The 12,984-nt window shown below is 38.8% G+C and overlaps 1 protein-coding gene across 5 annotated transcripts in view; it reads left to right on the forward strand.

Annotated features, from left to right (window-relative positions):
- The window catches only part of HMCN1 (hemicentin 1), a 433,459-nt gene that overhangs the window by 195,391 nt on the left and 225,084 nt on the right, over positions 1–12,984 (forward strand). For 3 of the 5 annotated variants that reach the window (XR_006891498.1, XM_046681569.1, XM_046681570.1), the window contains exons 12-14: positions 6,260–6,401; positions 7,490–7,617; positions 10,276–10,389. Coding sequence is in view for 4 of the 5 variants with exons in the window: in XM_046681569.1 (XP_046537525.1) it covers positions 6,260–6,401; positions 7,490–7,617; positions 10,276–10,389 (384 nt within the window). In the remaining variant the exon portion in view is untranslated. Of the gene's footprint in view, positions 1–6,259; positions 6,409–6,957; positions 7,011–7,489; positions 7,618–10,275; positions 10,390–12,984 lie in introns of those variants that run through there. The other 2 variants (XM_046681572.1, XM_046681573.1) reach the window with 2 other exon arrangements.

The raw sequence follows: 12,984 nt of genomic DNA on the forward strand, positions 1-12,984 counted from the left end.
AATTGCTGAATGGGCCTCAAAGTAACAATAACAGACTCTGGGGAAGATTTGGGTCACTAACCTTATCTTTCATGTTTCTGTGTTTAACTTCAATGGCTTATTTGAATCACATCCACAGTTTTAGATTTCATTGTATAAGCGCTTTCTTTTCCAGTTGTAGTACATGTTAGCATGTGACTGCTTACATTTAAAACCATATTTTATATCAAAATCTGATAATCTCATAAAAATTTATAGAGATGTTATTTTTGAAGTACTGTTTAAACTAGTTTAGCCTAACTCAGATTTATAGCATGTGAGTGAGTTTTGGAAAATTTTATGAAACAGGTCAAAGCAATTTATCACTTTTGAGGTGACACAGTGGCTGCTGAATTTCCAAATGCTTGTGCTGGTCAGTCTTAGGAGTAAAAGTTAGAATAAGTGGGATGGTATTTATTTATATGGTATGAGTTTAAGGTTTTCTTTAAAACAGATTATCTTCCTAAATATCTGGGAACAGAAGAAATTTCCTATTGATTCCATTAGCTGCTCCTTTATGAGGAGGATTTTTGAAGCTGAAGATGAACACAGGTGCCCTGGTTAAATTTGAGCATATTCAGTGTATAGTGACATTTCCTCCACAATCACATGTGCTGTCACGTGGAAATCAAAGGGCCAGGCAAAGCCTTCTTTTCGCCTCCATGTTGTGTCTGTTTGAACACGAAAAGTATTAATTTGTTTTTTATGGTGTCAGCAAAGGGTGAGTGTCTGTCACCAATTAGTCCATGTCACCAGAGAGAATATTGCAATGAAAAAGGAAATATTTCTCAAGATGATCATTGAAGTAAGTCCCTAATGACCACAATTACTTCACTAAGTATGAAGTTGACATTATCATAACCATATGCTCATTATGTCATCATAATGCTTTTTTAACATGTACCAGGTGACATACATATTAGTGTGTTTTTTTCCACCAGTAAAATGTGGAAAAAGTAAATATATCTTATTTTTTTCAAATTGCTAATAAATTTTGAGTACCTGGAAACATCTCAAATTTTAGAAGAATCAAATAAGACTTAATAAGTTTTATTTATTAGTAGGATGTATAATCTTAATAGAATGGGCAAGTGTGAGAATTGTGATGAAGTTTGATTTGTAGATATCTATGTCTAGATAATACATATGTGCGTATATATTTAAATACTTTAGTACTTATTTTCTCATTTTGTCATATTTTACTATATAATGGAATATTAATAATAGCAAAAATTACGTAGTGCCTATTATGCGTCAGAAGTTGTTCTAAGTATTTTGTGCATCTTAATTTAGCTAATCCACGATAATGCTGTGAGTTAGATGCTATTATCCCCATCCATGTAGAGACCAGACATCACTGATTAGTTAACCATTTTGAACCTTAGTTTCTTTATATGCAAAATAGCAGTAACCTTTCATAGGGTTATTGTGGAACATAGATGATGGGTCTAGAGTTGGATACCTGGCACATAATAGGCTCTGGATAACTTTTGCCCACTTTCCTATTTCACTGAGCTGACTACTAGAAAGAGATTCAGTCCTTAATTGTACATAATATGCTTTTGTGTGCAATCTTCTGTGAGATCTTTGAGGTCGTAAAGTGTCTGAAACATAGTAGGTACTCAATAAATGTTTGTTGTGTGAAAGAATGAAAACAAAGAAATTTGCCCAACTACTCTAACTATACCAATGGTGAAATATATTTTAAATTGTTGCTTAGGTAATTCAGAGCATTACTATTATAAGATGAATTTGTTGATGATAATTAAATCACCTTGAAGAGAGAGTCCTTAGATCTTTTCTTTGAGAATTTCCTACCAGAGGCATAACAGCAACAAATCAGACCTAGCTGATCACTAACAGGAAGTATGCCTCCTGTGTGTGAAGATGACATTGGAGATTTCCAAGGGTTAGGTGAGATTTTATTTTCTCTAGTCTTTGCAGGCAGAGCAATGGCTGTTTTCATAGCCACTTAAAATTCATTTTGCCAACTTTACCATTAATAGTATGTTAAGACACCTAAGTCTTAAAGAAGTGTTTATTTTTTATGTTTAAGATCATAATCTATGTTTAACTATTTTAAATCCTTGGTGATAAATTGTAAAAACTTACATATTTTGCTTTTGTTATGATTAAAATATACAGAATGATTTAATGCCTTAATACCTAATAGAGTGCCATGTTCCCATTGCTTTGGTTAATGAAAAGCAAGTTGTTATTTATGTTGATGGTGTTGACAGTTGATGGTGATGGTGGTGATGATAATGGTGATGACGGTGATGATTATGGTGGTGAAAAGAGATTGCAAACCAACTAAGAATGGATTACCTCTTCCCAAAACCTAAAATTGGACTCTAGACTTTGATGGAGTTGAACTATCGTTCTTTAATTCCTTTTTCTTGCTCCATTAATACTTTATTAAAATGCGGAGTTTTTTCTCAGAATTTAAAAAAAATTAACAGTTGAAATAATTATAGTGAAATCTATTACATCCTTCTTTAAACTAATCGAGTAAAGGCTGAATTCTGACCATCTTTGTTCAACTGTTATTTGGTAGAAATCCAGTTCTGCCTTGCTATGTTTGTTCATGTTCTTTCAGATTTTCTCGTCGTCAGCAGGAATACTATTCTTTCAAGGGCAATGGTAAATTTCTCACCTTCTTGTGGGATGATGTCATTCCATTTGTATGTTGCACACAGTCTTATTTCATGACCCTCAGCAACACCCTATATCCAGGCTTTATTTGAGAAATGACCTCTTAGCTTTCTGCATCCTGCTTTGGGTAACTGGCATTTATTTTCACTTTGATATCTGAACTACAGAGCCTACCAGTGGGATTCTTGCTGGGAGAGATGCCAGGCCAATTCTGCCAGATTTTATTGGAAGGCACCATGTTTAGACAAGAATCCCGAGAGCTTCTGAATCTTTGCAGTAATCTTATGTCAAATGAGCTAGATATGAGAGATATTTTATTTTAGAAAGGTGGGACTGAATAAATGTGGATATTCAATAAATTCCAAAGAGAAAGAAGTATTCATTTCTTCCCCCCTCGTCCCCTGAAGATGGTCTGCAACACCCCACTGCATGTGTAACCCTCCAGCGTTTCCGAATTGATGGACTCCAGATGGAATCACAATTTGAACTTACTGGCCATGGCCAATCTGCCCTTGACCTCACACATTTCTCTAGCCCTACGTTCACCAAGAAGAATCCACGGAATAATGACTATCAACCAAGTCCACAGGCCGGAAAAACCCTTCAAACATTCACTTCAAAGACAATCATAATTTGAAAAACACAATGTAAACAGGAAAAAAGGGCGGGGGGCAACTGTAAGCTGCTAGCAATTAGGCACTAATTAGGTTTGTTCAGTTGCGTGGCTGCCCAGTCCAGCAGTTGAACTTGTCTCTCTTTCAAATGTATGGGGATTCCTCAGACTGATTTTTTTGTAGTGAAACTAAGCCACAACTTGCAGACTAACTTGTAGTTAAGATATATCGTAAATATATCCAGATCTGACAAACTGGATTTCTCAATTTCATTTTTACTGAAAGCCCATTTTCCATTCAATGGAAAGCTGACACCACGCATCTCTGTTTGGCTTTTCACTGCATCCCTAAAAGCTAGCACAGAGCTTGGAGCATCATTATTGTGCAAAAAGCACGTTATTGAATTAATTTATTTTTATTAATACTCATTACATCTATTTCAAACACTGTGGAAATGAATTTATTTTCATTTATCTTATTGAGTGGGGGTGGTTACAGTAAGAAAATTATTTAACATTTCTGTGATGGTACCTTCTTTGAAGATTAATTGTTACCCAATAGTAATATAGATGTAAAATGTGTAATTGATTAGACCATATAGATCAACATCCCAGTTACCCCAGAGAATTTTTGTATCCTTTTTGACAGTAAATTCCTGATTTAATATTTCATTTTCAAAAGTCTTTTTTTTGCCATAGAAGTGGAATGCAATAGGAACTTTGAATAATTGATATTTTCTGTTGATTTGAAGTCCTGTAAATCCACGGGCATGAAGCAAATGATCAGTATAGTAGAATCTTGAGGGGCTGGCAGGCATGCAAATTCTCAGAGCCAGGTTACAGTTTAGGAATGGCCTGTATTCCATCAACAGTTTCAAGGGTCTGTTATTTACAAGTCACTACATAACATATAAGGGATGTTAAATACTGTAGGATATAATGGAATACGGAATAATATGAAAGACCGGGTCTCTACTTCAACAAATTTACAATCTAATAAAGAGAAAGAGCAGTTCAAGCAAAGCAGGCAGCAGTCTCAGTCTGGACAAGTTGTGGCTCCAAACCTGTGTTTGCTACAAAGAGGCAAAAGGCCCTGTCTACAGACTTGACTGAAAACAGGTTGATATTAAAGTTCCAGATTCGCAGACAGAAGCCAGTGGTCAGCTGGTGGGAACACAGTAGCAAGAGGCCACATGGTAACCAGTCCAGACGCAGAAACATGACATTAGGATGAAATTCATTTGACTCTCAAAGGGAATTTACTTCCCCTGCTTTCATTGCTCTTGGTTTCTCTCCTGAACTGATCAGAGGCTGATCCCTAATAGGGGTCACCCAAAGAGCTCCTTCCCAGCCAGAACCTGGGGAGGGATCCCGAGGCCAGCACCACTGGAGATCTGAGGGCACTGCCAGTGGTATGCGTCCCAGCATGGTCATACCGTGGAGCTCTGGCCATAGCTGACCGTGGGACCGCTGCTGCTGCTGCTCATGCAGCTGAGCTGCACAGCTGCGTTCTAAGCCAAGATCACCCTGTACTGCATGATCTGATTCGTGGACTCCCCTGTGGCTGCGGTCACCTGCCTGTTGTGCCACTGCGGCCAGAGAGTGGAGAATAAGGGCATCATCGGTTGATTCATCCAGTCCTTCAAGTACATTTATGGCCTTCACTTTGAGATCAAGGGCCCCCAGAAGCTGGAGGTGGACAAGCCCTGTGTCATCATTTCAACTACCAGAGCATCCTGATGTGATAGGCCTCATGGAGGACCTTCCCAAGCACTGTGTGCAGGTTGCCAAGTGAGAGCTGCTCTTCCTGGGGCCCGTGGGCCTAACCATGTACCTCGGAGGCATCTTCTTCATCAACTGGCAGAGCTTTAGCACCGCTGTGACCGTGATGGCCAGATGTAGGCCAGCATATGGTCAGGGAAAACCTCAAAGTGTGGATCTATGCAGAGGGCCCATGGAAAGACAATGAGGACCTGCTGCCTTTCAAGAAATGTGCCTTCTACCTGGTGATCCAGGCCCAGGTGCCCATCATCCCCGTGGTTACTCCACCTGGTCCTCTTTCTACAGCTCCATGGTAAAGCTCTTCACCTCAGGAACAGTCAAGGTGGAAGTGCTGGACCCCATCCCCATCAGTGAGGCCTGATGTCCCCGAGCTCATGGACACCTGCCACTAGGCCATGAAGACCACCTGCTTCCACATGTCTAAGACACCCAAGGAGAATGGGGCGACTGCAAGGCCTGGAGGAGGGGTGGGTGGGAGGCAGAACCTGGCTAGAAAAGGGACAGAGCAGAGGGACCCATGCCACCAACCACATACATACCCAGGTCTGCCCTTGCTGCCACATATCACTGTGTCTTCCTCCCGTGGCTCCCCTGGCTTTCATTAGGCCCCAGAAGTGAGAAGCCCTTTCCTCTCCGTGGCCTCGAATCCAAGCTCATGATGTCTCCTCAAAGGAGAGTCAGCCAGACCCTCCCTAAGCTCTGCGGGCAGGGCCTTGCCCACCCTCGGATCTCCAGGATCTGGGAGTAGAAGCAGGCCTGGGGCTCCAGATGAGCTGACAGGGCTGGACTGAGCTGCAAGACCTTAGAAGGAATGGCTAGAGGTGAGGTCCTCTGCCCTCCTGCCCTGGGCCTGCCGGGTGCAGAGGCAGGCTCTGGGATCCTGGCCAGAGCCTGAATCAGGCTCTCTGGTAGAGGAGGAACTCTAGGGGGGCCAGGACCCCCAGTCTCGTTCAACCTGGGCTACAGGGAGCCCGAAAGCCGAGTCTGATGCTCTTGCTGCCCTTGGGGAACAAGACTGCTGAATCGGTACTGCAACTGGTCCTTTTCATAAATGAACTCTTGGAAGTGCAAGTAAAATTTTAAAAAATAGTAAAGGTGTAGGGGTGTGAAGCCTGCATTCTGCTAACAGAGAAAGCTCCTAATATCAAGGTAAATTGGCATTTCACTATATATGTTTCTTTTTATTTGCAGAACCGCCTAAAGTCACTGTGATGCCCAAGAATCAGTCTTTCACAGCAGGATCTGAGGTCTCCATCATGTGCTCTGCAACAGGTTATCCCAAACCGAAGATTGCCTGGACCATTAATGATATGTTTATTGTGGGTTCACACAGGTACTGGGTTTGTATCATGTTCTCTGTTTTTACTGAGAAAAGTTGATTAAATTTATGGACAAAATTAATCTGACCAAATCCCTAAGGTTAAGGGGGGTTTGGCCAAAATCCACAGCTTTAGATTTTCTAAATAGGCCAGGAGATGTCAAGAAAGTATAAATGATGAATTTATAAAGTTTGAGTTTCTTCTGTGTTGAGTTCAGTAGCTGGGACTAAGTGCTTCCCAATACTTTGTGTTACAAATGTAACACCATAACATTTGGTTTATCTTGAGTAATTGAAATGGGGCTAATAGAGTTTCTGTAGGGTGAAGCAATGTGTAGTTTTAACTAGTCTGTTCAAGGCGTGGTCCTGTGATTTAACAGAAGAGAGAGGGAGAGGCAAAGAGCAGAGCAGGGGCTCTGATTAAAGTGTGTGCAGACAGTCTTTGTAATTCACGTTCCCTTCTGCCAACTACACTGAGAGGTATTTTATTCTGCTGGATGTTTTTAAAAGACATTGAATCTTCTCACGCTCAAAGAGTGTAATGAACGTGTGGAACATAAACAATGAAGTTTCCAGCCGTCGGGCTTCCATTACCCTGCGTTCGGCATGAGGAGGAGGGCGTAGGTATGAGCCAGATTCTATTCCTGGACTTGTCACTGCTCACTGTGTGACAGGAGGCATTGCATCTCTCAGGTTTCATCTGGAGGAACTGTTTGGCATAGCAGTTCACACAGAGCAAGACTGCCTGGGTGCAGGTTCCACTTCTTCTGTTAACGCTGGCTTTGTGCAAGTTACATAACCTCTTTGCTCATCTGTGAAACAGAGATAGTAATAGTATCAAAATCATTGAGTTGTTGTGAAGATTTAAAATGTTAATAAATGTAAAGCTTCCAGGGCAGTCCCTGGCACATGGCAAGTACTGGATACATGGAATCTATTATTCTTACTATTACATTTCTTGTAAAATGATGACATTAATCATTGCTGCAATCAGCACCAAAAATGTAACTCTAAAATATTTGAAGATATTTGAAAGGAAGATACTATAGTTCCTTGATACTATTATGAAAGTATTTTCAATTTTATTTTCTTTCTGTCCATAGGTATAGGATGACCTCAGAAGGTACCTTATTTATCAAAAATGCGGTTCCCAAAGATGCAGGGATCTATGGTTGCCTAGCAAGTAATTCAGCTGGAACAGATAAACAGACTTCTACCCTCAGATATGTTGGCAAGTATAAGTAGTTTAAACGACAATTAAATAGGATGAATATCATCTCAAGCAATGTAAGAGTACTTTTCTGAAAATTGGTATTAGGAATGAGTTATGCCCAGTCTTATAATTTATTAATCGTTTCACCCAGTGATTAAAGCAAATATTGTAATTTGTAATTTATTAATCATTTGACACATTGATTAAAGCAAATATTGTAATTTAAAAGTTCAGGGAGTGAATAGCTTCATTAGTCAACAGAAATCAAGGAAGTTTCCAGATTGTTTACAGAGTTCTATCCTTCCGTGGTTTATCTGTTCTCTGCAATATTTCACTTACAAATAAATTCTATTTCCTTTCTAGTTTACCTCAACTTCCATTTTATATTTTCCACTTACATTCAAAACTGTTTATAACATTTCTGTTATAATTAAATGTTTATAGTATTTCTGTCATTTGTCTTGTCTAGATATTATTTTTGCTTTTCATCCTCAGTTTTTTTCCTCCAAACTCAAACATTTATTGAAGATGTCCTTCATGACAATTATTCTATAATATAATATATTTTAATATATATATAATGTGTAGTCTAATATATTCTAATATATAATCTAATATATTCTAATAATAAATAATATAAAGTAGAATAGAACATTTCTTTCAATTTGGCTTTTCTAAAGACAAGGGAATTGCTCATGCATTGTTAGTTCGTGAACTGTGAATAATTAATGGCTGGCAATCCACCCTTTCACTCATTCTTATTCACCATCATTCATAGAAAGATAGTGGAACTGGCAGTGGAGAGGAAGGAGTGGAAAAGAGCCACAATAAAGATTGAGAAGTATAGTTGGTGTGAATAGATGCAGGAGGTAACAAAAATGTCATAAATAGTGAGTCTGAAAGCCAGGCAAGAAGTGTTTATGGAAATGAGCAATTCACATGGCGAATAGGTTTAGAAGGGAAGATGGGCTCAAATTTAGAGATAACAATTAAAAATGTTCACAGAACACCCAGGTGGAGAGGGAACTGACAGTTGGGAATGTAGAAAGGGGGCTGAAACAGATTCTGCATTGCCGAAACGAATGTTGGTTCATTCACAAAGAAGCCAAAATATTCAACCCATTTGTTTAACTTATTAATCACCCAGAGTATGTAAAATGTTGTGCTAAAGACTGTGGAGTGTAAAATAAAAAATGTATGTTAGGAAGTCTTTATTTTCAAGAGCTTGCATAATAGGAGTGGATATACACGGAGAAATATAATCCAGCAGACAGAGAAGTACTACACTAGAAGGCTGGCAGAGGGGAAGATTAATTCTGACTGGGGAATTTGCAAAGATTTCTCCAAGGAGACAGAGATTTAAGCTCAGTCTGGAAGAACGAGTGGGATTTGAAGAGTTATAGCATAGGGCCTTTCAGGCGGAGAAAACACCTTTAGCAAAAGCCAGAAGATAGGAGAGTGGGGCATTTTGAACAACAAATGTAGCTCCATACCTTGTGATATGTAAAGAAGTGTAAAGGAGGGTAAGGTTAAAAAGAAAGCTATGCACTGGTTTATGATTTTTGAAAGCCAAACTAGGGAACTGTGAAATGGAATCGCTGAAGGTTTTCTAGCAAAGGAGTAACAGGATCTTTGGGAAGTTAACTCCTGGCTTTGTTTAAAACTACCTCAGTTCAAGTTAGGAAATCCTCAAATGCCCAGTTAAGAGAAAAATGTGAGTGAAGTAAAGCATTAGGCAAGCAAGGGAAGCAAACAGAGCTAAGGGAAGAAATTTAGAGAATGTCTATATTTAGCGTCAAAGGGAAAAATAGAGTTGAAATTGGGAGACTCCTTTTTTTTTTGAGGAAGATTAGCCCTGAGCAAACATCTGCTGCTAATCCTCCTCTTTTTTTGCTGAGGAAGACTGGCCATGAGCTAGCATCTGTGCCCATCCTCCTCTACTTTATATGTGGGATGCCTGCCACAGTATGGCTTGACAAGCTGTGTGTAGGTCCGCACAGGGATCTGAACCAGTGAACCCCGGGCCACCGAAGTGGAACGTGTGAACTTAACCACTGTGCCGCTGGGCCAGCCCTGACACTACTTGTTATAGAAGCAAATTTTAGCCTTAGACTGCAGCTATCTCTCTGTAGTTAGACATGAATAGGCTTAACATCACTTAGAAAAATGTTATAACAAATTTACCTGCATTGTATTAATTTAGCCAGGTGAGTCATATCTATCTTTAATTTAATTTGCCATTAAGTTAGCTCGTCTTAATCTAGCCAAGTCAGTCTTATCATCATAGCTCTTTTAATTATATTTTTATTACTATTAATCTTCTCTCTGTTCCTTTAGTATTGTTTCTATAAGGTGTGTTCAGCTTTCCAAGATTTTTCTTTCCTTATATACTTCTTTTTTCATAAAGACCTTTCGATTAATTTCCTAAATGTTTTGGATTCTGTTTTATCCGAATTATGTTTGTCTAATATTCATTTGGCCTTAATAAATGATCTTTTCATCACACACATCTATGTACACTTACATTATAAGAATTTCCTTCTGTTTGTCAACACTGAAATAGCCACAAACACATAAATCCTGATGGATTTTTAAGTTGGTTCATTTAGTAGTCATAAACAAGGTGCATGTGGCATCATACCAGATGTTAACTATTTGTATCTTTATTGTTTCCAGAAGCCCCAAAGTTGATCGTAGTTCAGAGTGAGCTCTTGGTTGCCCTTGGGGATACAACAGTGTTGGAATGTAAAACCTCTGGGGTTCCTCCACCTCACGTGAAATGGTTCAAAGGTACATTTCTTAAGTATGTTCATGTCTCGTTCACTTAGTTTTGTTTTCTCTTTTAAAAAAATGATTTTTTAAAAATTTGTTTTGGTGTATGACTTAGCATCCCCATAAAATGTGTTTATGATCTCGCTGGAGACAATCGTTCAAAATTCTGAACTCTGAATTTCAGGATTTGACATCTGGTGTGGATTATAGGACCGTGAAAATCAAAGCAGGAAAAGTTCGCCTCTGCTAATCCAGCTGAACATTCTCTTTGTTAGTTTAGGGTTGTTTCCTCTAGAAAATTGTCCAAGAATACTCAGTTAACGTTCAAAATAGCTTCACTGATTTTACTTCGCTTTTCTTAGAGATCATGGCTCTTACTGTTAGGAAGTTTTCTAGATTCTCAAGGACTTTCTAGAAAGTGCTCAAATAAAGACACAGTGAAGCTTACAATTGAATGACATTTGTAATTGAAAGACAAGTGTATTTGATGGTCAGCTTCCTCATGCATGGTAGATGTTTATATCAAGTATAGACATTATCTGCCTGTATTTGTAACGTAAAGGTTACCCTTTTGTGATTCTGGAATAGAATAACAGTAATGTGGTGCTTGTTCTTAATGAGAAAATACTTGGGTCCTGGTCCAGGGTCAGATGCTGACAGTAGATATCTGTGTAAAATGTTCTGCTTCTGCTTCTGTCTCAGTTCTTCCAGTCCATGAGAAAGAAGAATTCCCAAAAACACCCGAACAGGAGGTTGCTAGGATTATTGAGAGGCTGTTTGCAAAATACTTTTTAATCTTCAGATGAAAAATGCTAAATAGTACAAAGCACCATTGTTGTGATTCTGTTTGTTAAATCACAGGCATTCCCATGGCAACGAGTTGATGTCATAATCACAAAATTATGAATTCACTTTGGGTTCAAACTCTTGGGGAACATGAGGTGAAAAAGAAAGACTTTATGTAGAAAACAAACACTTTTAAATAACACAAATCAAAAACAGGGAGGGAAACTAGGAGATAATTCCATTTTCATGGTTTTCCATGTTAAATGATTTTTAGTCTTCGTGTTTTCTCTGATAAGAAAGCATTTCTGGATTTGCTTCTTAATTAAGTGTATTTCAGCTAACATAAACTAATTCTAGTTATTTAAAATAGTTAAATCTTTGAACTACAATCGAAATAATTTCAAACTCACATCATAATTAAATAAATCCAGAAAGAAATGTGTATAGAGGCAATAGTTCTTTTTGTAAATGTCAGTCAGTAGTTTGTGTTACAAATAAAAATTTTAAAAAGTAATGGAACCTGCTGATTTCTTTGCCTGTAGATAGCAGTCACACAGAAAGGCTTTTGTTCTCCCATGTTCAGGCTATCTTCCTGAATAACTTAGTTTTCACGTCAGCCTTGGTTTCACAAATAGCTTGGAAGCTAATGAAGGAGTTAGGGAGCCATGCAGCCACCACGTGGAAGATTCTAGAATTGATTTGCTATTAGTTCTCTCAGGCATAGCTGTTGGAGTTCAACAGGCCCAGTAAATAATATCCCATTTCTCTGTCTGAGTTATGAACCAACAGAGCTAGAATGTGGGCATTAAACACTGACAGATCATATTGGAGGACATACTCCAGTGTTCATTAACAATATGCAGAGCTGCCCTGGACCCCAGGATTAGGCCAACTTACTCTCCCAGTCACAGGCAGGCAATTTATTGCATAAACAGGGCCTGGATCATCAAGAGCAAAACAGGAGGACAAGCTCTTCTGCATGCAGACTGGCTCCAAAAAGAAAGGGGAAGGAGGCAGCCAGGCCTTCCTTTCCCACCTCTGTTGGGGATGCGACATCGGGAAGGTCGGGAAAACCTTACCTTATGGAAAACACAGGGTGAAGAAGAGTACTTACCCTAACCATAGAACAACTTTTTCTTCGTACTCTTTTTTCAGGCAGTTCTGATTGAATAAAGTAGGTGGTTATTTATTTACTTATGGTAAGAACTCATGAGATCTACCCTCTTGACAAATTTTCAAGTGTACAGTATTGTTAACTGTAGGCACTATGTTGTACAACACATCTCCAGGACGGATGCCTCTTGTGTAATTGAAACTTTATACCTGTTGAAAGAGAACTCTCCATTTCTCCTGCCCTCCAGCCCCTGGCAACCACCAGTCATTAATAAATTGTATTCCATGCAGACCAGCAGAGAAAAGGAATGCCATAAGTACAAATGCCCACCCTAATTTTAGATTTTTCGTTTTTAGAAATGAGCAACATAAACTGGGTTCAAAGAAGAATCAGGAACACTATTAAAATGTTACATAAAGGATATTTCTGGTAAAATAGTAAAGACATTGGATTTGTTTGTTTAGATCAGTGGTTCTTAAAGTGTAATTAGTCAGGAATCCTGGGGGTTGCCCACAGTTCTTTTCAGGAAATACATGAGATTCAAAATTATTTTCCTAATGGTACTAAGATGTTATTTGTCTTTTTCACTCTCATTGTCTCACAAATGTATAGTGGAGTTTTTGGAGGCTGAATAACATGTGATAGCCAATAAAAGTGAGTGCAGAAGCAAATCTCAGCACTCAGCTGTCTTCTATTAAGCTAGACATTCTAGA

The sequence above is a fragment of the Equus quagga genome, chromosome 13 (assembly GCF_021613505.1).
Source record: "Equus quagga isolate Etosha38 chromosome 13, UCLA_HA_Equagga_1.0, whole genome shotgun sequence".
NCBI classification, from domain to species: domain Eukaryota; kingdom Metazoa; phylum Chordata; class Mammalia; order Perissodactyla; family Equidae; genus Equus; species Equus quagga.